Source organism: Danio rerio, chromosome 3 (assembly GCF_052040795.2).
Source record: "Danio rerio strain M-AB ecotype USA chromosome 3, GRCz13ab, whole genome shotgun sequence".
NCBI lineage: Eukaryota > Metazoa > Chordata > Actinopteri > Cypriniformes > Danionidae > Danio > Danio rerio.
This window is the reverse complement of record NC_141023.1, coordinates 10,232,278-10,257,362: the sequence shown is the minus strand read 5'-3', so window position 1 is coordinate 10,257,362 and position 25,085 is coordinate 10,232,278. Positions and strand designations below refer to the sequence as shown.

At 35.4% G+C, this 25,085-nt stretch overlaps 2 protein-coding genes and 2 long non-coding RNA genes across 12 annotated transcripts in view; 2 read left to right on the top strand and 2 right to left on the bottom strand.

Annotated features, from left to right (window-relative positions):
- The window catches only part of si:ch211-190o19.1, a 491,573-nt gene that overhangs the window by 225,123 nt on the left and 241,365 nt on the right, over window positions 1-25,085 (top strand). The gene's annotated exons all lie outside the window — the stretch shown is intronic.
- LOC100331067 (uncharacterized) overlaps window positions 1-25,085 on the top strand; it is a 27,354-nt gene extending 2,269 nt beyond the window's left edge. For 5 of the 9 annotated variants that reach the window (XM_087243927.1, XM_087243926.1, XM_087243921.1 and 2 more), the window contains exons 3-16: window positions 4-360; window positions 13,153-13,257; window positions 13,346-13,441; window positions 13,652-13,744; window positions 15,568-15,642; window positions 16,073-16,186; window positions 16,897-16,989; window positions 18,251-18,334; window positions 19,378-19,482; window positions 19,791-19,859; window positions 22,146-22,214; window positions 22,357-22,452; window positions 22,680-22,799; window positions 24,219-25,085. In XM_087243927.1, coding sequence (XP_087100053.1) covers window positions 4-360; window positions 13,153-13,257; window positions 13,346-13,441; window positions 13,652-13,744; window positions 15,568-15,642; window positions 16,073-16,186; window positions 16,897-16,989; window positions 18,251-18,334; window positions 19,378-19,482; window positions 19,791-19,859; window positions 22,146-22,214; window positions 22,357-22,452; window positions 22,680-22,799; window positions 24,219-24,220 — 1,478 coding nt within the window. In that variant the 3' untranslated portion in view covers window positions 24,221-25,085. Of the gene's footprint in view, window positions 1-3; window positions 361-13,152; window positions 13,258-13,345; window positions 13,442-13,651; window positions 13,745-15,567; window positions 15,643-16,072; window positions 16,187-16,896; window positions 16,990-18,250; window positions 18,335-19,377; window positions 19,483-19,790; window positions 19,860-22,145; window positions 22,215-22,356; window positions 22,453-22,679; window positions 22,800-23,662; window positions 23,682-24,218 lie in introns of all 9 variants that reach the window. The other 4 variants (XM_087243924.1, XM_087243925.1, XM_087243919.1 and 1 more) reach the window with 3 other exon arrangements.
- Window positions 2,621-2,928, bottom strand: LOC147845513 (uncharacterized). Its single transcript, XR_015480441.1, has 2 exons — window positions 2,843-2,928; window positions 2,621-2,745 (listed from the first exon to the last, which is right to left on the bottom strand). It is a non-coding gene; the product is annotated as an uncharacterized LOC147845513 (long non-coding RNA).
- Window positions 9,740-25,085, bottom strand: part of LOC141381140 (uncharacterized) — a 686,936-nt gene continuing 671,590 nt past the window's right edge. Inside the window, exons 2-3 of the long non-coding RNA XR_015480434.1 lie at window positions 9,962-10,154; window positions 9,740-9,864 (exon numbers count right to left, since the gene is read on the bottom strand). This is a non-coding gene — a long non-coding RNA (uncharacterized LOC141381140). The remainder of the gene's footprint in view (window positions 9,865-9,961; window positions 10,155-25,085) is intronic.

Sequence of the window (25,085 nt, the reverse complement as noted above, 5' to 3'; positions counted from 1 at the left end):
CAGAGCGTTTGCTGGTATCAGGATCAAATCGTCCCGCTTCGGCATATGTTGGTGAGGACGTGACTCTGAACTGCTCTGTAGACTCTCACATCACTCCTGAACACATTGAAGAGGTTTCATGGTTGAAAACAGATGAAGATGGAGATTTTCTGGTTCTGCTTTACCAAAACAATGAGACTTTACCAGATTCATCAGTTGAACAGTTCAGAGGCAGAGTTGAGTTCTTCACTGCTGAAATCCCCAAAGGAAACTTCTCTCTCAGACTGAAGAGTGTCAGAACTGAGGATAAAGGAGTTTACAGGTGTCAAGTGTTTGCTGGAGATTTATCAGGAAATGCGACTGTAGAGCTGGAGAGACTGGGTAAGGAACAAATATGTTTTAAATGCTCTAAATTTATATTAAAACTCCCTAAACATTATTGACCCGTATCTCCCAACAGCTTTTATTATTTTATGGTGTTAACAATGCTTTTTGTTGCTATTCATGGTCACGGTCCTTGATTCTGATTGATTGAGCTAGATTCAAAGTTGTTGTATGTAAATTACTCTACAGACAGACTCCGCTGACTGTGTTGCTGACTATTATTCCAGCTATCATCACTGAGCCAAAAAACAGATTTATTTGATGAAGTTCACCATGTAGATATATGAGCAGCATGATCATTTAGGCATATCAATCATCACATGGGTATCTAAGCAGCAGCCGGCATGCACTAAATTCCAGGGGTTTCATTACCACGACGTAAAATGGGCGTGGCTCGGTCGGTGTTTGGGAAACGCCCCCTCAGAAAAAAAAACAATACTGAGAGGTCACCAATCATGCGCAGTACAGGTTCTTTTTTAGCGCGGTCATTTCAAACAGGATGATTATGGATAAAGAACCTACCGCGGTGGATAACGAAGGAAAAAACAATCATACAGGTTATTTTTTTGTTGTTATAATGTTATATTTTAAAGATTTCATTAGCAAGAACAGCTGACCTCGTTTTACTCCGTTTTACTCTGTTTTACTGTCTCTGGGCTTTTGTACTTCCATTTTAAACCAAATAATAATGGTTGTGGTAAGGTTAACCGTGTTTTTGTAGTTTAAAATATGGTATTCAGTCATGTTTAAACAAATAAATACCACATTTTCTGTAATAAATCGTGGTTAATTTTTCTTTCTCGATCTTAGTTAATTAACATAACTCATATTTATTTTCTATTTTTATTTAAAGTCATCATACACAAAACACCTGGGATCAGGACAGGTATCTGATGTCAACTAATATAAAAGTGATCATACATGTAACCCCTGGGATCAGGACAGGTATCTGATGTTACTGTATATAAAAGTAATCATACATGAAACCCCTGGGATCAGGACAGGTATCTGATGTTACTGTTTATAAAAGTGATCATACATGAAACACCTGGGATCAGGACAGGTATCTGATGTTACTGTTTATAAAAGTGATCATACATGAAACACCTGGGATCAGGACAGGTATCTGATGTTACTGTATATAATATAAAAGTGATCATACATGAAACACCTGAGATCAGGACAGGTATCTGATGTTAATGTATATAATATAAAAGTGATCATACATGAAACCCCTGAGATCAGGACAGGTATCTGATGTTACTGTATATAATATAAAAGTGATCATACATGAAACCCCTGAGATCAGGACATGTATCTGATGTTAACTAATATAAAAGTAATTATACATGAAACCCCTGAGATCAGGACAGGTATCTGATGTTAATGTATATAATATAAAAGTGATCATACTTGAAACCCCTGGGATCAGGACAGGTATCTGATGTTAACTAATATAAAAGTAATTATACATGAAACCCCTGGCATCAGGACAGGTATCTGATGTTAATGTATATAATATAAAAGTGATCATACATGAAACCCCTGAGATCAGGACAGGTATCTGATGTTAATGTATATAATATAAAAGTGATCATACATGAAACCCCTGAGATCAGGACAGGTATCTGATGTTACTGTATATAATATAAAAGTGATCATACATGAAACCCCTGAGATCAGGACAGGTATCTGATGTTAATGTATATAATATAAAAGTGATCATACATGAAACCCCTGAGATCAGGACAGGTATCTGATGTTAATGTATATAATATAAAAGTGATCATACATGAAACCCCTGAGATCAGGACAGGTATCTGATGTTACTGTATATAATATAAAAGTGATCATACATGAAACCCCTGAGATCAGGACAGGTATCTGATGTTAATGTATATAATATAAAAGTGATCATACATGAAACCCCTGAGATCAGGACAGGTATCTGATGTTAATGTATATAATATAAAAGTGATCATACATGAAACCCCTGAGATCAGGACAGGTATCTGATGTTAATGTATATAATATAAAAGTGATCATACATGAAACCCCTGAGATCAGGACAGGTATCTGATGTTAATGAATATAATATAAAAGTGATCATACATGAAACCCCTGAGATCAGGACAGGTATCTGATGTTAATGAATATAATATAAAAGTGATCATACATGAAACCCCTGGGATCAGGACAGGTATCTGATGTAGCAGCCCTTCAGCTTTCAAAGAATAGGCAGAGAGTTTTTGACGGGTGCATTTAAAAAGGTTTACTTGGATGCAATAAAGTTCATCACATAAATCATCGTCTCAGTTCTTTGTTGTATACACAGAAGCATCAAAAGACCAAAGGCACCAAAAGCACCAAAGCACCGTAAAACTAGAGAAAACAAACAAACAACATAGAAAAATAAACAACAAACATTTACAAAACATCTAACGTTTTCCAAATAAATCAAACAATAAACAAAACATACCTCGCTCTGCTTGCCGAAGGGACACTAAAAGCTCAAGGCATTCTTCCGAGCTGTACCTGTTAGCTCGTGAACAAACGTGAATTGCTCTTACTCTGCTTTGTCTCACTTAAATCCTATTAGTCTAGAGCGCCCTCCTGTGGTGACTCCAATTAGGGCAAGCAAAGCGAGTACATTAAATCATGGGCAGTTACACTCCCACCAAATCATGGTATGAATCAAACAAACAAAACAAATATCATACATGATTTTAACTTCAAATTTAACTCACAAAATAAATCCACATACAAAATTAACATTATTTGTCTGATGCAAGAAAGTTGCAACTACTCACTCTCAACTATAACAACCAATTTTTGGATTGGTCGCTCAATAACTGAATGTGAAGAATGGTGCCCCAACCCCGTTTTCTGTTTTTGTTCTCCTGTTTGAACTTTAACGCGTCTAACAAGGCCATCGTTACCTGGAAAAACCTCAACAACCCTACCTAACTGCCATTTGTTTCTAGGAAGCATGTCATCTTTAATGATTACAATGTCATTTACTTTAAGATTACGTCGAGGTACGTGCCACTTCTGTCTTGTGGATATATTCAGGAGATATTCCCTTTTCCAACGACTCCAAAACTGTTCAATCAAGTACTGAACCCTGCGCCACCTTTTTGTAGCATACACGTCTTCCTTTAGAAACTTCCCTGGGGGAGGAAGAGCAGTCTCGGATTTCATTAAAACAAGATGATTAGGAGTTAAAGGTTCTAGTGATTTTGGGTCGTTTATTCCATCCACAGTTAATGGTCGACTATTAACAATAGCCATCGCTTCATAAAACAATGTTCTTAGAGAAGAGTCATCCAGTCTACCAGGGCACAAAGAAAGAGTAGAATTCAGCACATTACGCACAGTCCTAATTTGGCGTTCCCAGACACCTCCTGAGTGACTAGCTGAGGCAGCATTAAAGATAAACTCACACTGATTTTCCGCAAGATATCTCTCCAGTGTTTTGACATCGCATTCCTTAAGAGCCTGTTTGAATTCATTTCTGGCTCCTACAAAGTTTGTACCACAGTCGCAATAAAGTTGACGAACAGCTCCTCGCAGACTTATGAAACATCTCAAAGCATTAATGAACATGTCTGTTGATAGGTCTTCAAGCATTTCAATGTGGACTGCTCGTGATGAAAGGCAAGTGAAAAGAAGGCCGTACCTTTTGTACTCCTTTCATCCCTTTTTTATAATAAATGGACCAAAACAATCCATACCCGTGTAGCAGAACGGGGAAGAGGCTTCAGTACGTTCTTTTGGAAGTTCTGCCATTTGTTGTTCCTCCACTGGTCGCCTGAGTTTCCGACATTGAACGCAATTGTAGATTAACTTAGCAACCGACTTACTGCCACCAATAATCCAAAATCCATGTGTCCTGAGTTCCATAAGCGTTTGGGACCTTCCTTGATGGCAAATTTTGCTGTGATAGTGTTTTAGAATAAGGTTGGTAATGTGGCTCTCTTTGGGCAAAATTAATGGATGTTTAACCTCTTCGCTAAGAGATGACCCTTTCAACCTTCCTCCAACACGAAGACCATTTTTCAAGATGGGATCTAGGTGGAAAAGTGAACTGGACTTCTGAAGAGCCTTACCTCCTTGGATTGTTTGGATTTCTTGGGAGAAGGCTCGTTCTTGAATAAGCTTAATCACAGCCTGTAATGCACACTTGCGTTCTTCAACGGTGACAATATCCTTAAGACATTTCTTCCTTAATGCTAGCCTTTTTATTCGAGCAACAACATTGATTAGAGTTCTCAGGGAAGAGAAGTGGCCAAATCGATCAAGGAAGTTAGCAGTATCACTACTTTTAGTCAGCCGTACCTGTACAAGTTTGACTTCAGGATCTCCTACTAGTAATTTAGTTGAAGTGTTTGGAGCTGGACACACTTCTTGGTCCCATAAAAATGTAGGTCCAGTCATCCAGTTAGTAGATCTCAACTCTGAAATGAGTAAACCTCTAGAGGCATGGTCAGCAGGATTTTGAGATGTGTTGACATGATACCACTGGCTTGTATTTGTAATTTCCTTGATCAATTGAACACGATTAGCGACAAACACGTGAAACCTTCTTGCTTCATTGTTGAGATATGCAAGAACAACTTGTGAATCAGACCAAAAGAACTCTTGATCGATCATCATTTGCAGTTCAGCTTTTAGCAAAACACTCAGTCTAGCAGAAACCACCGCAGCAGCCAATTCCAGTCTTGGAATACTCTTGATTTTTATAGGTGCCACTCGAGCCTTGGCCATTACTAGGCAACAATGCACTTCATTTTTGTCACTCTTGACTCTTAAGTAGGAACATGCACCATAACCAAGGTTGCTTGCATCTGAGAAATGATGCAACTCTGTCAACACAATCTTACTAAAGGACGAAGGATAGTAACATCTTGGAACAGTAAAATCTTTCAAGTCCTGGAGACTATTTTTCCACTCCTCCCACCGTGGAATTAAGTCATCAGGGAGAGAATCGTCCCATTCCATATTTCTCTGACAGAGCTCCTGCAAAATGCACTTTCCCTTCAAAAGGAAAGGAGCAACAAATCCAATGGGATCGTATAAGGAAGATACAATTGACAAGATACCTCGACGTGTTGCAGGCTGATCTTTAAGTTGAGTGTTGAAACTGAATGTGTCATCCTTTGTAGACCACTGTATGCCAAGAACATGCCCAGACGATTCAGGAGTCAAATTTAGTGGCTTAGAAGAAACCGCCCACTCTGACGAATCCACACAGCGCAAGACATCTTTCTCATTTGAGTTAAACTTATGGAGACGTAACCCTCCAAGCTTGCACAGGGTTTTAGCTTCTGCAACCAAATCTTTAGCTTCCTGTATAGATGGAACTGAAATTAAGCCATCATCCACATAAAAGTTATTATTCACAAATGAAGAGGCTTCAGAATACTCAGATTTGTACTTCTCTGCGAGATACTTCAGGCCAAAGTTCGCACACCCAGGAGATGAAGCTGCACCAAAAAGATGCACAGTCATTCTATATTCAATGGGCTCTTCTTTCAAATCCCCATTCTTCCACCATAGGAATCTTAAATAATCTCTCTCTTCAGGGGGGACATGAAATTGATGAAACATCTTTTCGATGTCACATGTCACAGCAACGGCTTCCTTCCTGAATCTACAAAGTACTCCCACCAGAGAATTAATCAAATCTGGACCAGTAAGAAGAGTATCGTTAAGAGATATGCCACAGAATTTTGATGAGCAATCAAATACTACTCTTAACTTGTCTGGCTTGTGAGGGTGATAAACTCCATGATGTGGTATATACCAAGCTATTTCTTTATCAGGTATTACTGGAGCAATCTCTGCATCTCCCTTGTTGAGCATTTCTTCCATAAAAATCTTGTAATTCTCATGGTACTGTTGATTTGACCTTAACTTCTTACCTAAATGCTGCAGACGTAATAAAGCCAGCCTCTTGTTGTTAGGGAGTGAAGGTGGATTACTGCTCTTGAAAGGAAGAGGTAACTGAAAATGTCCATCTTCTTTATGCTTGATGTTATCACTGAGATAACGAATAAAGCGGACATCTTCCTGTGACACATATTTGTCTTCATAACTTTTCTCATTAAAGTCACACTCCAAAACTTTCAAGACATCATTAGCTGTCGGAACTCTCATTTCTTTCACAGACACTCGATGAACAAAACTTTGACTTCCTTGTCTGTCTAAGTGGGGATTACAAAGACCGATAATGCTCCAGCCCAGCGCGGTTTTCTGTGCAAAAGGCTCATTTTCCTTACCGATTATGACCTCTAGGGGAGCCAACGCTGAAGGGCAGTCATATCCAATCAATAGTCCTATATCACAACTCTGAAGTGGTGGCATTTCATTGGCTATGTGCTTAAGATGAGACCAGCATAATGCAGTTTTCTTCGTTGGAATGTGAGCTTTATCCACAGGAATGAAATCACACGTATACACTTGAGGTATTTGGATACATTTCCCACCTTGAAGTCCTCGGATTCGCAGACCACTAACCTTGTTACTTGAAGTAATTGTGTCTGTAGTTGTCATAGTACTGAGTTTCAGCTTCACCGCTTGACTGCTCACTTGCAGCTCATCAATAAAATCCTTCAAAATAAAGCTCGTGTCACTTTGTGTATCGAGTAAGGCATAGGTAAGGATCTCATTTTGTGGCTCTTCTACTGTGGAGATAAACACTGGAACAATACTAGAAGTAGCAGAGACATGTTGTGTTACTGCATAAGACATTGCCCTTTGGCCCTCTTGACTTGTATATGCTTCTGATGTAATATCTGCTTGGGATACCTCTGAATGTTTGCGTTTATCTTCGTGCAGACAAGTTGGATGACGCAGTCCACACGTTCCACAAATATGCCGTTTCCTACAGTCCCTAAAAATATGCCCTCTTCTCAAGCATCCAAAACACATGTGATTTTCACGAATGAAAGATCTTTTATCATCCATGGGCTTCTCTGCAAAGATAGGACATTTGACGATACTATGCATTTCACTCTTACACACAGAACATGGTGATGTTACCTTGAATTCTGGTCTTGAATCTTTTACTTGAGCCTTAATATTGAAAGCTTTTGCTCTTTTCAAATACTTTTCATCTGGAACCTTTGAACTGGCTAGCAGTGGAGAAGTGAAAGGGTTGCAAGCTATCTTTGATTCCTTCTTCAAGAATTCAGCAAATTGCTTAAAACTTGGATAGTCTCCTGTCATATCCAACTCTTCAACAACAATTCTGTTCCATTTACGGACAATCCATTCTGGTAACTTCTTAAGCAACTTGTAATTTTCCTCGCAATCATTCAAGATGGACAAACCTTTGACTTGTGGAATAGCTTCAACACAACCTTGCAAGAAATCACTGAACTCTCTCAAGGAAAATGGATCGTTTACTCCCACCTTGGGCCATTTCATGAGTCTCTCTCGAAAAGCACGCTGAATAATGAATGGGTTTCCATACCTCTCCTCCAAGACTCTCCAAGCACCCTGATATGTATCATCCGAGTTCTTATAAAAGAACCCTTCTACGGCCTTACGAGCTTCTCCTGCAAGATAGGTTTTTAAATAGAACATTTTCTCACTTGCTGGGATGGATTTACAATCAATGAGTGCTGTGAAGGACATTTTCCATTCAATAAACTTCAGAGGATCACCATTAAAAGTGGTTGGTTCTGGAACAGGTAAACGACTTATACTTAAGGAGTTCACTAATGCTTGAGCTAAATTCTCAGTCTCTTTAGTTTTACTTTCTTCTTGAAATGTTTGTGAAGGTAATGGATTTATCACAGGATTACGTTGAGGTTTGTTAGAAGCTTTTCTTCGTTCAGGATAAATGACATTTCCGGTCTCGTCGTCTTCCAAACTGCTCTCTTCAAGACAACTTTCTGCATTGTTATAAGCTTTCACTCGAGCTGCAGCTACGTTGACATCTTTTTCCGCTTGTAACAATTGCAATTTTGCTTTTTCTTCTTCTAACTTGGAGCGAATTTCAATTTCTTTCTGTTTAATATCCGCTAACATTCTTGCTTCTTCCAGCTTCCAGTCATTCTCCAGTTTAACTAGTCGAGCTTGCTGATTGGAAATTTCTTGAATGGCCCTTTTCTGCTCTACTTTAGCCGCAAGTTCTGCCTCTGCTTCAGCTCGTTTACTTGAAGCTTCAGAGGAAGTTTCTGAGACAGCTGACAAACTTTCTACAGTCTGTGACGATACTGAGATAATGGTCTCTGTATTGGTACAACCAAATATAGACTCATACTCCTCTTTGTTCAATATCTGCCTAACTCTCTCTTTAACTACTTCCCTTTTTTGAATGACATCAACAGTTTCTATTCGTTTGCTCACCAAATCACAAATTTCTGTACTCAATATGGAACAAACATCTACTCTTCTTACAATCTCTGGAGTAGCAGTTTGATTACGCAGTAATGGGGCATAATGTTGAGTGACAACATCCTGACTAGTTTGAATGTCTTTCAAAATTTGCTCAAGCTCTTCACATGTGCATAAGGCTTTTAATTTACATCTAATTTCTTTAGCTGTCTGCTTCCAGGAAGTATAAGCTTTATTAAAGGCTTTCTCGTGCTTTTTTGTCTCTTGTTTTTGCATTTCTAAACCCTTTTCTGTGGGATTTCTTTTTCGAGAGCTTGATCTTGATCTAACCTGTTGCATTTCTGTTGTACTATTCAGATCTTTATCAAGAACTGACCTTTGACTTGCTTGTGCCACCATTTGCTCCGCTGTGTCGTCCATTTTGTCTGTCTACAACTTAAATCAGCAACCTGCTTACATCAGACAAATTTAAACACCTAAAATATTATAGCAAAGGTAATAAGTCAAAATCACATGTGCAACAACAGTATAAACTCTTAAGACTTTAAGCACTTTAAAATTGCAAACATTTGTCTAATACATGCATCATGAATATAAGCCCAACATTACACAAACACCTTGAAACATGAGCACTTAAATCATTAATCACTCCTCTCAAACTTCAATTACTGCATACAAATTCAACAAAGCATACAAATATAAATCCTTTTTTTTCTTTAAAAATTGCAATTATCCCAAAAGTAATAAATAGATAAATATTTTTCCTTTTCTTGTACCTCTGAGTCCACAACGTTTGCAGTCACCTTTCAGTCTTTCATGAAGAGTTTTCCCAGTTAACCGTGTAAAGTCGCCGTCCTAGTGTAGATTCAGTCTGTTGTAGATACCATGCAGTGCCACAGACGAGATGAAGGCTTGTAACATGACACTCATGTGATGAATCACCAACGTGATGCAAACGCCATGTGTAGCAGCGAGTTTTACTGTAGCAGCCCTTCAGCTTTCAAAGAATAGGCAGAGAGTTTTTGACGGGTGCATTTAAAAAGGTTTACTTGGATGCAATAAAGTTCATCACATAAATCATCGTCTCAGTTCTTTGTTGTATACACAGAAGCATCAAAAGACCAAAGGCACCAAAAGCACCAAAGCACCGTAAAACTAGAGAAAACAAACAAACAACATAGAAAAATAAACAACAAACATTTACAAAACATCTAACGTTTTCCAAATAAATCAAACAATAAACAAAACATACCTCGCTCTGCTTGCCGAAGGGACACTAAAAGCTCAAGGCATTCTTCCGAGCTGTACCTGTTAGCTCGTGAACAAACGTGAATTGCTCTTACTCTGCTTTGTCTCACTTAAATCCTATTAGTCTAGAGCGCCCTCCTGTGGTGACTCCAATTAGGGCAAGCAAAGCGAGTACATTAAATCATGGGCAGTTACATCTGATGTTAACTAATATAAAAGTAATTATACATGAAACCCCTGGCATCAGGACAGGTATCTGATGTTACTGTATATAAAAGTGATCATACATGAAACCCCTGAGATCAGGACAGGTATCTGATGTTACTGTATATAATATAAAAGTGATCATACATGAAACCCCTGAGATCAGGACAGGTATCTGATGTTAATGAATATAATATAAAAGTGATCATACATGAAACCCCTGGGATCAGGACAGGTATCTGATGTTACTGTATATAAAAGTGATCATACATGAAACCCCTGGGATCAGGACAGGTATCTGATGTTACTGTATATAATATAAAAGTGATCATACATGAAACCCCTGGGATCAGGACAGGTATCTGATGTTACTGTATATAATATAAAAGTGATCATACATGAAACCCCTGAGATCAGGACAGGTATCTGATGTTAATGTATATAATATAAAAGTGATCATACATAAAACCCTTGGGATCAGGACAGGTATCTGATGTTACTGTATATAAAAGTGATCATACATGAAACCCCTGGGATCAGGACAGGTATCTGATGTTAATGTATATAATATAAAAGTGATCATACATGAAACCCCTGGCATCAGGACAGGTATCTGATGTTAATGTATATAATATAAAAGTGATCATACATGAAACCCCTGGGATCAGGACAGGTATCTGATGTTACTGTATATAATATAAAAGTGATCATACATGAAACCCCTGAGATCAGGACAGGTATCTGATGTTAATGTATATAATATAAAAGTGATCATACATGAAACCCCTGAGATCAGGACAGGTATCTGATGTTACTGTATATAATATAAAAGTGATCATACATAAAACCCCTGGGATCAGGACAGGTATCTGATGTTACTGTATATAATATAAAAGTGATCATACATGAAACACCTGGGATCAGGACAGGTATCTGATGTTACTGTATATAATATAAAAGTGATCATACATGAAACCCCTGAGATCAGGACATGTATCTGATGTTAATGAATATAATATAAAAGTGATCATACATGAAACCCCTGAGATCAGGACAGGTATCTGATGTTACTGTATATAATATAAAAGTGATCATACATAAAACCCCTGGGATCAGGACAGGTATCTGATGTTAATGTATATAATATAAAAGTGATCATACATGAAACCCCTGAGATCAGGACAGGTATCTGATTTTACTGTATATAATATAAAAGTGATCATACATGAAACACCTGGGATCAGGACAGGTATCTGATGTTAACTAATATAAAAGTAATTATACATGAAACCCCTGGCATCAGGACAGGTATCAGTATTAATGTAATCTGAGAGGTATCTTAAGTTAATTTGTTTAATATAACATACACTGACTTCACATGAAACACCTGCGATCAGGACAGCTATTTTAAAGTACTGCATATAAAAGGCATTTGACACGAAACCCCTGCGAATACGTACAGGTATCTGAATCTAACGGCTGTTTTCACAATCTGCGCATGATCCGTGACCTATGCAAATTCACAGATAGGCCACGCCCACCCGATGACGTAGTAGCGGTTACGCTGTACTGAAACCCCTGGAAAAAAGTGCCTGCCGCAGCAGCCATTGCCCTGTCAGCTGAAATGTTTTCTCAGTCTTTGCCTTTAGAATTTCACTCATGGGTTTAACCCATCTGTTAAGGGTCAAAAAGGACCCATGCGTTATTTTAACTGCAGAAAAAAAACTGTTGACTGTTGATGTTTGGTGAGTTTCTCTAAAATTACCCCAACATTGGAAAAAAAAATCTATAATCTTTAATTTTTATGATAAGGCTGTACACATTTAGGGTACAATGGTTGTCCTTTGGGTCAAATTTTGATTTTCCAGTTATAACACTATTTTTACACCACAAAAACTACTGCCGCACAGACAAAAACACATACACCTCACAAACACACACGCTATAATAATTTGCTGCCTTAACTTTTATGAATAATGTCTTGCTAAAAACGTTTTACTCATATGCAGGTGCCTTTAGCTTGAGCAAAATACACCCTTTACTTAGTCAAAAATGAGAAACACTGATGAAATACTGCACACTGATGAGGGGAAACCCCAGACAATAACAGCTTGTGATGAAGATGAGGTGCTTTTTTCATGCACAACAGATTTAAAGATTGAATATAAGTTTAGCTGCTTTATTTACAGTTTTAGTGAAGGTGGGTCATTTTTGACAAAAAGGGCAAACCGTGTAGACAGATTTTAAAGACAACAGAAGAGTTCAATTCATAGCTCAAGTCGAGCCTCCTTCAATGAGAGGAAGGCTAGTTTCTTTACTATTATGACTGAGCAGGCGAACTTGTCAACTTGATTTTGTTGCTATGTATATGGAATAACCATATTATAAATGCAATTAGCCCCGTGAAGCTGATGTATAATGCTAATGCTAACAATGCTCCTTAGTTGTTATAAATCTATTGTAAACCACAACTTCCTGGGGCTTATTGATTTTAAAAACTTGATTAAGCTTTGTCTTAGTAACTGTAGACTGGCAGCAATGTGAGGTATTTGTTAAATTTTAAATCATTTGTGAATAAGAATTTCTGAAAGTTTTGATCCAGCCCATATCATTAAAAAATCTAAATAAAACAGACTGACAGCAGTGTATTTATAGGAGATCGTAGTTTACATACATAATATTTTTCTTGAAGCTGTCAGTCTGTTTGTTTAATGCTTGTGTGTCGAGGCTCCATGAAGATTGTCAATATAGTTAATGAATCATCTGTTCTATTTTAGCAAATTGATCATTTGCATTTGTTAATTTACAGAGGATTTAAACAAACATGAAAAGGTGTTTTAAACCACATCATAGGTAAAACTGTTGAGCTTCAATATTACTTTTCATCAGTTTAATGTGACTTTATTGTGTATATCTCAATTTCTCCCGTAGAAAAAAGTAAATATGCTATGTCTGTGCTGTGTTTTGTCATTTCCCTTTTCTTCCCTCCAGGTTTCTCTTCTTTGCACATCGCTGTGCTGTTTTTCTGTGTTGCTGCTGGATCTGGAGCTCTTCTTCTGCTCTGCTCTCTGATCTACTGCAGATATAAAAACACTGGTGTGTTATTAAGTGAATAAATCTGTATTATGTGTCAGTGTAAGTGTTTTATTCATGTAATTGTGATTATTGTGAATTTCCTCTTTAGTCTCCAGCAGCACAATCTGGATTCTTCAGCTTTCTCTGGTCCTTTTCCCAAACATCTGTATGTTCTTAGCCTTCATCCTTTGGGGCTTTACCGAAGGTGAGTGCAGGAGTTTAGTGCTCTTTGTTATGTTCGAGTTAAAAGCAATATATTTTAATAATGTTTTGTTGATTTTTTTTTTTTTTTGACTGAATCTTGTCAGTGTCTTGTGCATTTGTATTCTTTAATGGTTAACAAATGGTTTATTGAAGTAACAGCTTCACATAATGCAGTTATTTTTAGTGTCTGCAATGAAATATTTTGTTGCAGGATCTTTGCATGAGACCATCACCTGCTCTGCTCTTTATATTCTGAGGCCTGTCATGCTGATCTGGGCTTTGTCCTATTTGAAGTATCTTCAAGGTATGTTGGGATTTAAAGTTTAATTTTCCACAGAGAGAACAACATATGCACACTGATGGTAACATTAAAGAGGACCTATTATGCTCCTGTTTACAAGATGTCAAATAAGTCTCTGATGTCCCCAGAGAGTGTATGGGAAGCAGGGCTTGAAATTAACCTTTTTGCTTGGTAGCACCGGTGCTCCTAACTTCAAAAATTTAGGCGCATCAGCCAAAATTTAGTCGCACCCACCAATTTTGAGCACTGTTACTACAAGTGTTATACAAACAGATTTATTGCACTTGAAATCAACAGTAATCAAACTTCAGTGCTAGAGCAGTGGGCCAATAAGAAGAGCGTGAAGGCGGGGCAAGCATTACGGACTTGGCTTTGTTTACTGCAGCAAGTTGACATTAAAACTGTTTTAAACCATTCCTAAACGCTGCGTTTCGTGTTTCAAGTGCAGAGATGCATTCTGTGAATTCATGTGGTGAACATTTTGCAGTAAAAACTGGTCACACACAACAATTTTGTGCAGTCGCACAAATGCTACTAAATATATTTTGAGGTCGCATAGATAAAATTTTGGGCGCCAAAATGGCCGCAATTTCAAGCCCTGGGAAGTTTCAGCTCAAAATACTGCACAAATAATGTTTTATAACTCTTTGAAACTGCCCCTTTTAGGCTTTGATCCTAATTGTGTAATTTTGGTGACTGTCGCTTTAAATTCAAATGAGATTGTGCTCTTTTCAAAAGAGGGCGGAGCTACAAATGCCTGTGTGTCAGCATAGTGGCAGATTCAAAAACAAGACTAACACCATATGCTAATGAAGGAGAGATTGTCACTAGTGGGTGGGGCTTTGATGACACGTACAAATAGAGAATGTCAATCAAAGTGTTTCTCCTGACTGTTTTTATCAAGTGTGATTATAAAAAGATTACAACTAATATTTTTTTACCATGAGAAGCTGGCTATAATAACACACTGCTCCTACACAAGTGTGTTTAAACCCCTTATAAAAGTGAATTTTGCATAATAGGTCTCTTTAATTCTTAGCATTGTATCGTTACTGAATGTTTCTATTGCATTTAAATATGTTAAGGCATCACATATTGGAAGTGCACAGTACAGCAGTATAACAGATACACTGTACTCCAAAAACTTGAAAACGGAATGAGTTTTGAAAACAATTAAAAGCTCTTATTTTTAACTTTCTTTTTAACAAAGAACAGCTAATCTTTATATTATAGTGATTTTTGGGGAGATCATATGACACTGAAGACTGGAGTAATGATGATGAAAATATAGCTTTGAGTCACATTAATAAACTAAAATTGAAACTACATTCAATAAGAAAACTGATTACACAATATGCAATTATAATTACAATATTAAAAACTGTTTTAATATAGTACTGTAAATTCTCAATTTAGAAGTTTTTACTGTATTTACTTTAATATATGCAGCCTTTGTGAGCAAAATTGGCTTCTTTTAAAACATTAATAAGTCGTACTGTTTCCAAACGTTTGGAGGGCAGTGAGTGTAGTAGTAATGCCATGAATCTGTACACTAACGTTAAATATAGTACTTTTTACAAGTACATTGCTTTTTAAACAAAAACCCAATTTATCTACTATAAAGTATTTTTGGATTTATATTTGATGTGTTGATGATCTGAATGTTGATGATCATCTTTGTTTGAATATTTAATTTTTGGAAAACGAATACATGCTGATCTGTGTCGAGAGAAAACTGTGTAATTTAGTCAGTCAAGACAGGATAACATTACACTGTAATAAGACAGTGTGTAAGAGCTGATGTGTTTCACACTTTCTGTCTGCAGAGAGCCTTAAATCATGGACCAGCTTTTTCACACCAACAACGGAATTTGCGGTTCTCACACTAGTTGTTTATTCAGGTAAATCCACATTTCACACAACTGAGACCAGGTTCATCTTTCTGACACAGGAGCTTTATGAAATATGACAAAATAATGACAAAAATAAATAAATAATAAACGACAGAGAATGGTTGCAGCTGTCTGGTACTCATTTAGTATCCCAGGATTATGCTGTGTTTCAGATATTTTCCAAAATTAAATTAACAGGATTACATTATTTTATATTTTAATTTATTATTTATATTTTATTGCATGTTTACTGTTGCCTGATTTTTTTTTTGTAATATGTTGGTGTACATGTGATGGTCTCCATGTTTTATAATATTTCGATGTTTTCATTTTACACTTACTTGAGGGAACATTATTTTACTAACCCACTTCTTTCAGAGTGAACTTGCTTAAGGACATTATTGATCTTGTGCGTCTTTTAATTTCTCTATTTCTGTAGTTCTTTTTTCATATGGCTGGAGAAAAAGAGCACACGATACAGACAGCAAACCTCGTGTATTTTCTGGATTATGCTTTGGAGTTGTTGTGCTGATGTGCCTCATATTGAGTACAGGTAAGAGTTTTTGAGTGATTTGATTTCTTATACATGGTTCATACTGTGTAAAAAGCTAAGTATATAAGCAAATATGTATTATCTTCATAACTTTACTAACTGGTTTCATTAATTTACTTGCATTTTATAACACAATTACCAAACACAATGGCTTAATCATGGCAGTTTCCTATTATGTCTAACTGTGTTTGCATTTATTTGTTTGTTTGCTTTTTAGGGGACGTTTTAAGGCTTTTCAAAAAACTAAGAGAGACAATCCAAACTCTAGATGAATACATGCTCATTTGTTTTACTCCATTACTAGTTATACTCCAGTAAAGTTATTAAAACAGCTAACTATTAAACTGTTACTAACTATTAATTCATGCAATATCTCAAAGTGCAGTAAACAAATGTAAAGTCGTGTGTTGCTAAATGCTGATAAATAAAGCACAAAAATAACTGAAATTGAAAAGGAAAATATAAATACACATTTCCATTTTTTTCCCCCCAAATAAATCTACATTTTTTAGACGGTTACTTGTTGCTAGCCTTTGTTGCTTAAACTAACAACAGTCATTGTGTGACTAATTCAAAACTGACCATTGTCTTGAGCAGTGGACAGTATTTGAAATCAGTTCTTAATTAATGTTTGTCTTCTCTTTCTCTCTCTTATTTCTCTCTCTCTCTCTCTCTCTCTCTCTCTCTCTCTCTCTCTCTCTCTCCATTAGGTTTTGAGAACATTTGTTGTTTCGTTATCATCATCTTCTTGGTCCTCTTTGAATTGCTCCAGTTGTTCTCCTCATTTGGAATTGCCTCTCTAGGTGACACTGTTTACTCATCTCTTGCAAATGTACACTGATATGAAACAAGTAGATTGTAAAATGGTGAAAACTGAGTTCACTGTTCACTAGTAGTAGACCAACATGCAAGCATCAATGTGCATAAATTAAGTTAAATGCTCAAAACACGCACACACACACACACTCCCACTTGGTTACACTTTAACTTGATAATCCACTTGTAATAGGTAGTAATAATTAGTGTTTTTGCAACTGTATGCCAACAATCTCTCACTGGAGTATTAGTAGAGGTAAATTTAACGTCTGGTAAATTTTAAAATTTAAATGCGACGAATAAGCAGACCTACACAGTTCTTACAGCCAAAATGTCTGTTGGGGTTCATCATAGTAAAGTATCAGCAGATTATAATAATAATACAGTCTCTATTATTCCAATGACTGATAGTGTATGCAGTTGCAAATTTACTTACAGGAAGCAGAATGTACAGCATAATGAAGTGCTACCTCTAATTGTAGTGTTTTAATAAGTCACAAGCAATAATTTTATCTGGTTTGATGACATTATTTCTTTGTTTAGTTTGATTGGGTCTCGTGTGTAGAGTTGGTGAAGTTTGCCCTGCGCGCTTGCAGCTTTTTTAGGAACTTCTTTGGTTTGGTGCGGTAACCTTGTCAATGCTATTATTCAAAAAAGGTAGTGATTCGCACTCAAGTGATTGCTTCGTACTGTTTTTTATTTTTTCTTTCTATTACAGTCTACGGGCGATTAAAAAGACACAGATGTTTCGGCACAATGCTTTCCTCAGTGTGTGACACAATCCTCTCACTCCACCCTTTTATCCCATAGTTAATTACAATGTGCAATTAATTAAACTGCCACTCTCATTTCATTATCCATTATTAACCACACAATAACTCTTCACACTTCAAACATTATTCCACACAGAAACAGTGTATCAACTATTATCATTTGTCCAATGCACAGCAGTACAATAAAAACTCTGTTCGGCAACATTCCCTTTTTCCTTTCGATATATCATGATCAAACATATGAAAAAATACTTTTACCTTTATTAACATTATTTCACAAGATAATAGCATAAACCATCATCATGTTTATCAACAGTCTCTTTTTCATTTCAATATATCATGATCAGCCACTCGAAAAATACCTTTACCTTCAAAAACATTATTTCTTAAGAAAACAGCATATCAATTATCATCATGTTTATCAACATAGTTTGATTGGGAAAATAATGGGATCTTGTATATTTTTTTATTATAGGACCTTTTGGTCTTCTTGCTGTGGTTTTTGGTTACATGTTATGGCTGGCCTGTATACCATTTTTTCTTCGTCCACCAGCCAAATGTAAGTTAATTCCGTTCTTGCATGGTTAATTGAGTGTTTTTTTTAAACTTTATATGACTAGAAATAATAATAACCTATAATTTTTAGTTTATATAAAGTTTATATAATACAGAAGCTATCCTTTGTACTGTTGTTATTAATGCATTTCGAAGTGAATTTACTGAAAAAGTGCAACAATTATGATGATAATTGTGTTGTGAAAAGTCAGGAAAGTATAGGGGCCAATAAATGTACTTTAGCCACTATGTTAAGATATGGTGGTTTTTAGCTAGTTTTGCCCCTGATTTTCACCTGTCGAGAAAAGGTGATATAATCTTGTCGAGGAGCTCCGTCAGTTCTCATTTGGTGCAGATTATACACTAATTTTGTGAATGTGGAATGACATGCATTCACACGTGCCTTCAATCAGATAAATGATTTTTATATTTATATATTTTTGAATGATAGAGTATTATGTCAAAGTAGTCAGAATAATTATTTACAATTATTTTTTTTAAGGGAAGTTCTCCCGGCCATAATTTAAAATGAAAAAGTCACAAACAGCAAAAGGTACATAGACAATGGAAAAGCATTCCAAGATGTACGTTAAAGACTGCATTGGATGATAAAAAACCAGTACAATTATAAAATAGTGAACGGCTTTAGATCATTTGTTGTAAAGTTATCATAAAAAAGTTAAAACATTTTGATTTAAAGGGATTCACCCAAAACTAAAAATTCTGTCATGATTTACTGACCCATTACTTGCCATGAAACTTTTGACTTTTTTTCTGTTAAACCCAAAAGAAGATATTTTGATCGAAATGCTGAAAACATTGACTTGCATATTATTGTTATTATTATTATTATTATTATTATTATTATTATTATTATTTATTTTTTTTATTTTTATTTATTTTTTTTTTTTTAGTAAAGGGTCAATAAATGACAGAATATTCAGTTTTGGGCTGTTAATAAATGAACAGAAGATTGGTCACAGTCAGATCAAAAGCATGTTTTAAGGGTCAATTTTAATAGGCTGATGGTCGTCTTTTCATTGGCAGGTCTCTGCAGAACATGGCTTTTAGCATTGTGGATAATAACAATATCAGTTCTGGATATCATTATAGTCATTTATATTCATCTGGTTATATTGGAAAGGGAGAAAGGTATGTTGCATTAATTTTAAAGTTGTTTTGTATATTTTTTAGTTATTTTTTACATTTAGACATATATAGCACTGTTTAGATTATTATTTGTTTATTTACTTTTTTGGTGTGGGAAAGCTCACATTTATCTTTAATGGAAGATTTTTTGTTGTAAGATTTCAGTTAGGATTGTTGACCTGGAACAATGATGTACATAATGTGTAATATTTAATAATATTTTTAATAGGAACATAGTGAGTTTAGTGAGTTTAGTCATCTGTTTTATTAGACATGTTGTGCTGATCAGAAATGCTGTTTTTAATTGTCAGAGCGCTTGGAGTGGATCTGTGTCATTTCATTTCTTGACGTTCTGAAGATTATCATGATTCTTGTGCAAGGTATTGTCCATCACCAGTGTTGGGAGTTATGTGTTACAAAAGTAATGTATTACAGTAACGTATTACTTTTTTCCTTTAACACTGTAGTGTAAGGCTTTACTAATACATTTTCAGTAATATTTTACTCGGTACATGTTCAGTAACGCGTGCGTTACAACAAAATTTTCGCATGGAAGATATTACCAAATAAAACATATCGCAGTTCTATTTCCTGTTCGTGGTTAGTGAATATACGTGTGTGTTGTCATTGATCTCCCTCTGGCTATTGGACCTTTTTACTTTGAACGTGGAATCATTTCAGCCTCTGAGCTCGAGGTCCAAGGCTATTGGCTCAGCCTGGTTCGCAGTAACGTTAAGCCCTAACGCGCTGCGGAAAACCGGCAAATAGATAAAAATGGCTGAAGACAGTACGTTTGCGAGATGGACATGCGCGTATATGGCGTTATTTCACTGACAAATGTTGTTAGCGCAGTATTACAAGTAGAGCGCTCGCTCGTCAGTTTCCTCTGTTCGTGGACAAAACTGCTTGCGAGCTCTCAAATATGATACACTATTTGAAGAGTGAATAGTACAGTAGGCTATAATGCCTTATCAAGTTTCCCCTATTTTCTATTAGTTATATTTCTGCTTGCGTTAGTTATATTTTTGTTTAAATGTGTTTTATTTGATTAGTATGGTGCACCTTTTATATGTTTAATAAATGTTTTTAAAGTAAAACGTATTCATTACATTCAAAGTCTATTCTCTGTGTCTTTAAGTGTTTAAAACTGGAAATATCTCATCATATACTGTAACATACAGCCAAATATGTTCTGGTTTATTAGATTAAAAATGTAATATGCAAGTCTATTTTAGTATTTTGGTTATTGTTAATAAACAGTGCACCAGTATAAATCATATTAAAAAGCACAAAAGAAAAAGGTAACACACGACACAAATTGAGATTCTGCATATAATCTCGCTGAGCGAGCAGTGTACTGAGAACACACAAGAAAATATACATTATTTATGCATATTTGAGAGAGCGTGAGAATTTGCGCACAAGCCGTCTATATTTGAGAGCTCGCAAGCAGTTTTGTCCACAAACAGAGGAAATCGGTGCAGGAGCAAAGAGATTCACTCGCTCGTATTATATGAATGTCCTCTTGTCTTGTACTGCGCTCATGACATTTGTCAGTGAAATAACGCCATACGCGCATTACTTGGATTTTGTCCAATATAAGGACAAGAAGAACGTTAGTCAAATGCAACCTTTGTAAAAACCTGAGAGAATTATCGACATCGACAATTAGCACTAGCAATTTAAAAAAACCTCTGGAGTGTTGCCATGCGTCCACTTACAGCGAAGAGAAAGACAACAGAGGACGAGAGTGATAAGCCAAAGCAGCAGAAATTACGTTTTTCTCGGTCAGTGGATTAATTTTGTTATTTTAGAGGCATATAGATCTCTGTTTTATCTGCTTTCTTTTTAGCAGTTAAGCAATGTTTAGCCTATATGTTCAATTCTATGGCCTAAAATGAGTGAGGTTGAGGGGTTGGTCCTCTAATTGCATTTTATACTGAGAAAGCTGTTCATCATGCTCACTTTATGCATGACAGTTTTGTGTTGTAAGCCACTTGAATTTGAAGTGATTAAAATAATGGCAATAATAATAAAAGAAAAAAAATCTGCATCTTTACATGACATCGTTTTCTACTGGGTGTAAAATGCTCTGCAGTACACTTCAGTACTCATGTTAGAATGTTAAGTCTTAATTCTGTAGTTATTTTGGGGAAAGTAACTAAAAAGTAATATAAGAGTAATGTAACATTACAATTCTGAGACAGCAATATTGTAAGGGATTACGGTTATATAACAGTAACAAGTAATCTGTGATATATTACAGTTTGGAAGTAACTTGGACAACACTGTCCATCACTGACTTACAATGCTTCATCAAGTAGGAGTACAGAATAAATGTACAAAACTAAACCCACACAAATGTTGTCAGTTTGACCTGCATGTTTGATTAACACTATTAGTGACATAGTTTTGTACATTACATTGTGTTTTAGAGACAATTTACATGATATGCTAATACTTTTCTCTCTGATTTCATAATCCCTAATACAGAATTGATTTACTATCAAGAAATTGTTAAAATATTGTCTAGGCCTTTTGATTTATTACTATTGTTGTTGTTGTCATAAAAAAAAACTATTTGTCTTTTTCTCATGCTAGAATAGAAAAGATCCCAAAATAAAGTCATATTTTCTGCTCATTCATCTGAGTTTTGTTTTTAACAGTAAAAAAACTTTCAGAAACTCTGAGAATACGACAGCAGACTGAGACGAGCGGGCAAGGATCAAACACATGTAATCATTCACTGATCAATAATTTATTATCAACTATGCATTCATTGTGGCATAAAGCCGGTTTAATAGAACTGAAAATAGAAGAGATCTGTGTCATTAATGCAACATTTAATCATTTACCTCTTGTGTGTGTCTGTCTCAGTGTCTCTCTGTAATGAGATCATGTACATGTTTGGAGCAGTTGGTGTTGTTTTGTTGAGCTCAGTTTCACTGACAGCAGAACTCATCCTGAAAGCACGTGAGTAAATATCATTTTTTAAAATGATTATATATTTGTATATGTGTGTGCATTTTTATGGCATATATATTTAACCTAACTGTTACTATAAAACAACTTTATCTAAAACAAAAAGCATGCTGAAAATGAACAGAACACAGATTAGTTACATATTAAAAATAGTTTACCAATTTGCTGTCAGATATCCTGCATGCATGTTTTTAATAACTCTAATTTTAATATTTCAGTGAATGGAGAGCGTGTCATTGAGGATCTGAGAGTCATCGTCTTCCCTTCTGAATCTGCTTTTGCCTTTTATTGGCTGCTTTTACAAATGCACGCTCACTGTAAGTCTATTTTAATATCTTGTGTTTGACAATCTTTTTTTTCATTATTGCCTTTACAACAGTTGAGTTATTTATTATTTATTAAACTGAAAAAATAGTATTTAACATTTTTAATGCACAATTATTTGCAGGGTATTTTTCATCATCTGTTATTGAATTATGTTGTATTATGCTTTTATCTATTGATCTTACAATAAAATAGCCAGAAGTTGCTGATGCAGCAATAAACAAACGTTTACCTTTACTGCTGTACATGACTCACCGAAGAAATGGCTAGTAATAAAGAAAAAGGTTTTAATTTCTGTTTTTAGGTGAAACAGACTAATAAACGAGTAGTATTTAAATGCAACTGCATTTAATAAATAATAACTAATAAAATAAATAAAAAAATATTTTGGCATAATTTTCTCATTCTCATTTGGTTGAAACCTGTTTTCTGTTAATATTATGTTATCATTTTAATATTTTAAATATTATGAAGCTCAGTGTAAAGCATCAAGTATATCTTGAATGTTCAGTCAAGGAGTAGTCAGAAGCCGGTTACTCTTTAAAAATGAACATCACAAACTAATAATGTAGTAAAGTGATAAGGTACACACTTAATGTTGATCATATAATATAATATAATATAATAGCTAATATAATGTAAGTATATTGGTCTTATTTATTTATCGCTGACTTGTTTGTCTGTAATGTACTGTAAATACTGTACTCTATTAATTTAGACAATGTATCAAAACTACAAAAACACAGTAAATCTTGGGGCAGAGATCAGGGTTTCATAATGCAGTCTGAAAATGGACAAACATTCAATAAAATATGCATTCAAACTTTTGATCAGTTGTTTATTAACTATTTTGTCTCTATTGTCTTCTATCACATAGGGAAAGATCTTAGATCAGGGTAAGTTCAGATTTTTATTTGTCACAGCTCTCGTGGTAAGCATGTATGATTATATACATATGGGATAATTAAAAACAGGTTGTTAATTTATTGGAAAGCAAAGACAAGTATGGGGTGTTTTCACATTTGTCAGGTTTTGTCCTCAAACTGCTTCTGTGTGTAGCACTAGTTGCTCACACATCTCATCCAAAGCTCTCTGTTGAGTTTAGCTGTGATTTTTGTCTGTTGTATCTGTGCAATAGCTGAAATCATTTAGCGTATTGAAATAGAGCTGTAATGCACTCAAAACCTGCCTGAACTACTTTTGCTGTGTGTTTATCTTATAAAATAATGACATCTTAGAATGCTCAACAGCCAATCAGAATCAATTCAACTGTCCTGTAGTATAAATGCATGTAACACACACTCAGCTGTTTCTGTTTCAATGTTCAATCCGTAGTTTTGTTTTCTAATACAGATCTACATCTATCTTAGTGTGGAGTGATGTGAGTACAGATGTGCTGATGACATAATAACAATGTTTTGTTTTGTACACAGAGAACAACCGAATTATGAAATGGAGTTTCTGTCTGCACTTGATTCTGCTTCTCCAGATTGACATATAAATCAATTGTGGTACATTTTTACAACTGTTTCTGTCAATTTATTCATCTTTAACTGTGTATTAGATAAAATGAGGGATCTTTTTGTCCATGTTTGAGACTACAGCATTGGTCATTAACTATTTTGTTCATGTTTGTGTCTTTAATTTTGATTGAATATTTGTCCATCGGGTTTTCTGTTCTGTCAAATGATGGAAAAGTTAAAGATTTTGACTGTGGCAGATTATTGTTGTCTATGCAGTATTTTTTGTCTATAATAATTAAAATTAACACTGTCTCAGGATCTGATCAACTCCTGTCTTCAAGAGTACGTCAACTCTCTCTCAGATTTATTTATTTTTTTGCTCTCACGCCAGACCTGATCAAACTGTATTGTTTATTTTGATTTCTTTATTGGTATATAAAGCAGAACTAATTGCTTTGTTTATTTAAAATGATTGTTCCTGTACTGTCTGTTATTTACAGTTTTATTTAAATGGTAATGTATTCATCTTTGAGTTTATTAGATAATGAATGAATATTTTTGAAAATATTTTGAAATGTGTTTTATAAGTATTTGTGGATATTGCATCAAAAATCAGGCTGATTGTTTATGTTTGTCTGATTCTGATGATGATGGTGAAGTTTATCAGAACTGATTGCCAAATGTAAATCTGTGCAACAGCAGTATATGTGTATAATATTTCAAATAAGCATCGGTTTTGTAAAGTGTTTTGACTAAGTTCATGTAAGTGCAGTTCAGTATGTTGACTGTATAGACATGAAGACTGTAAATATGAAAATAAAGCTGTTACTTTTCTCA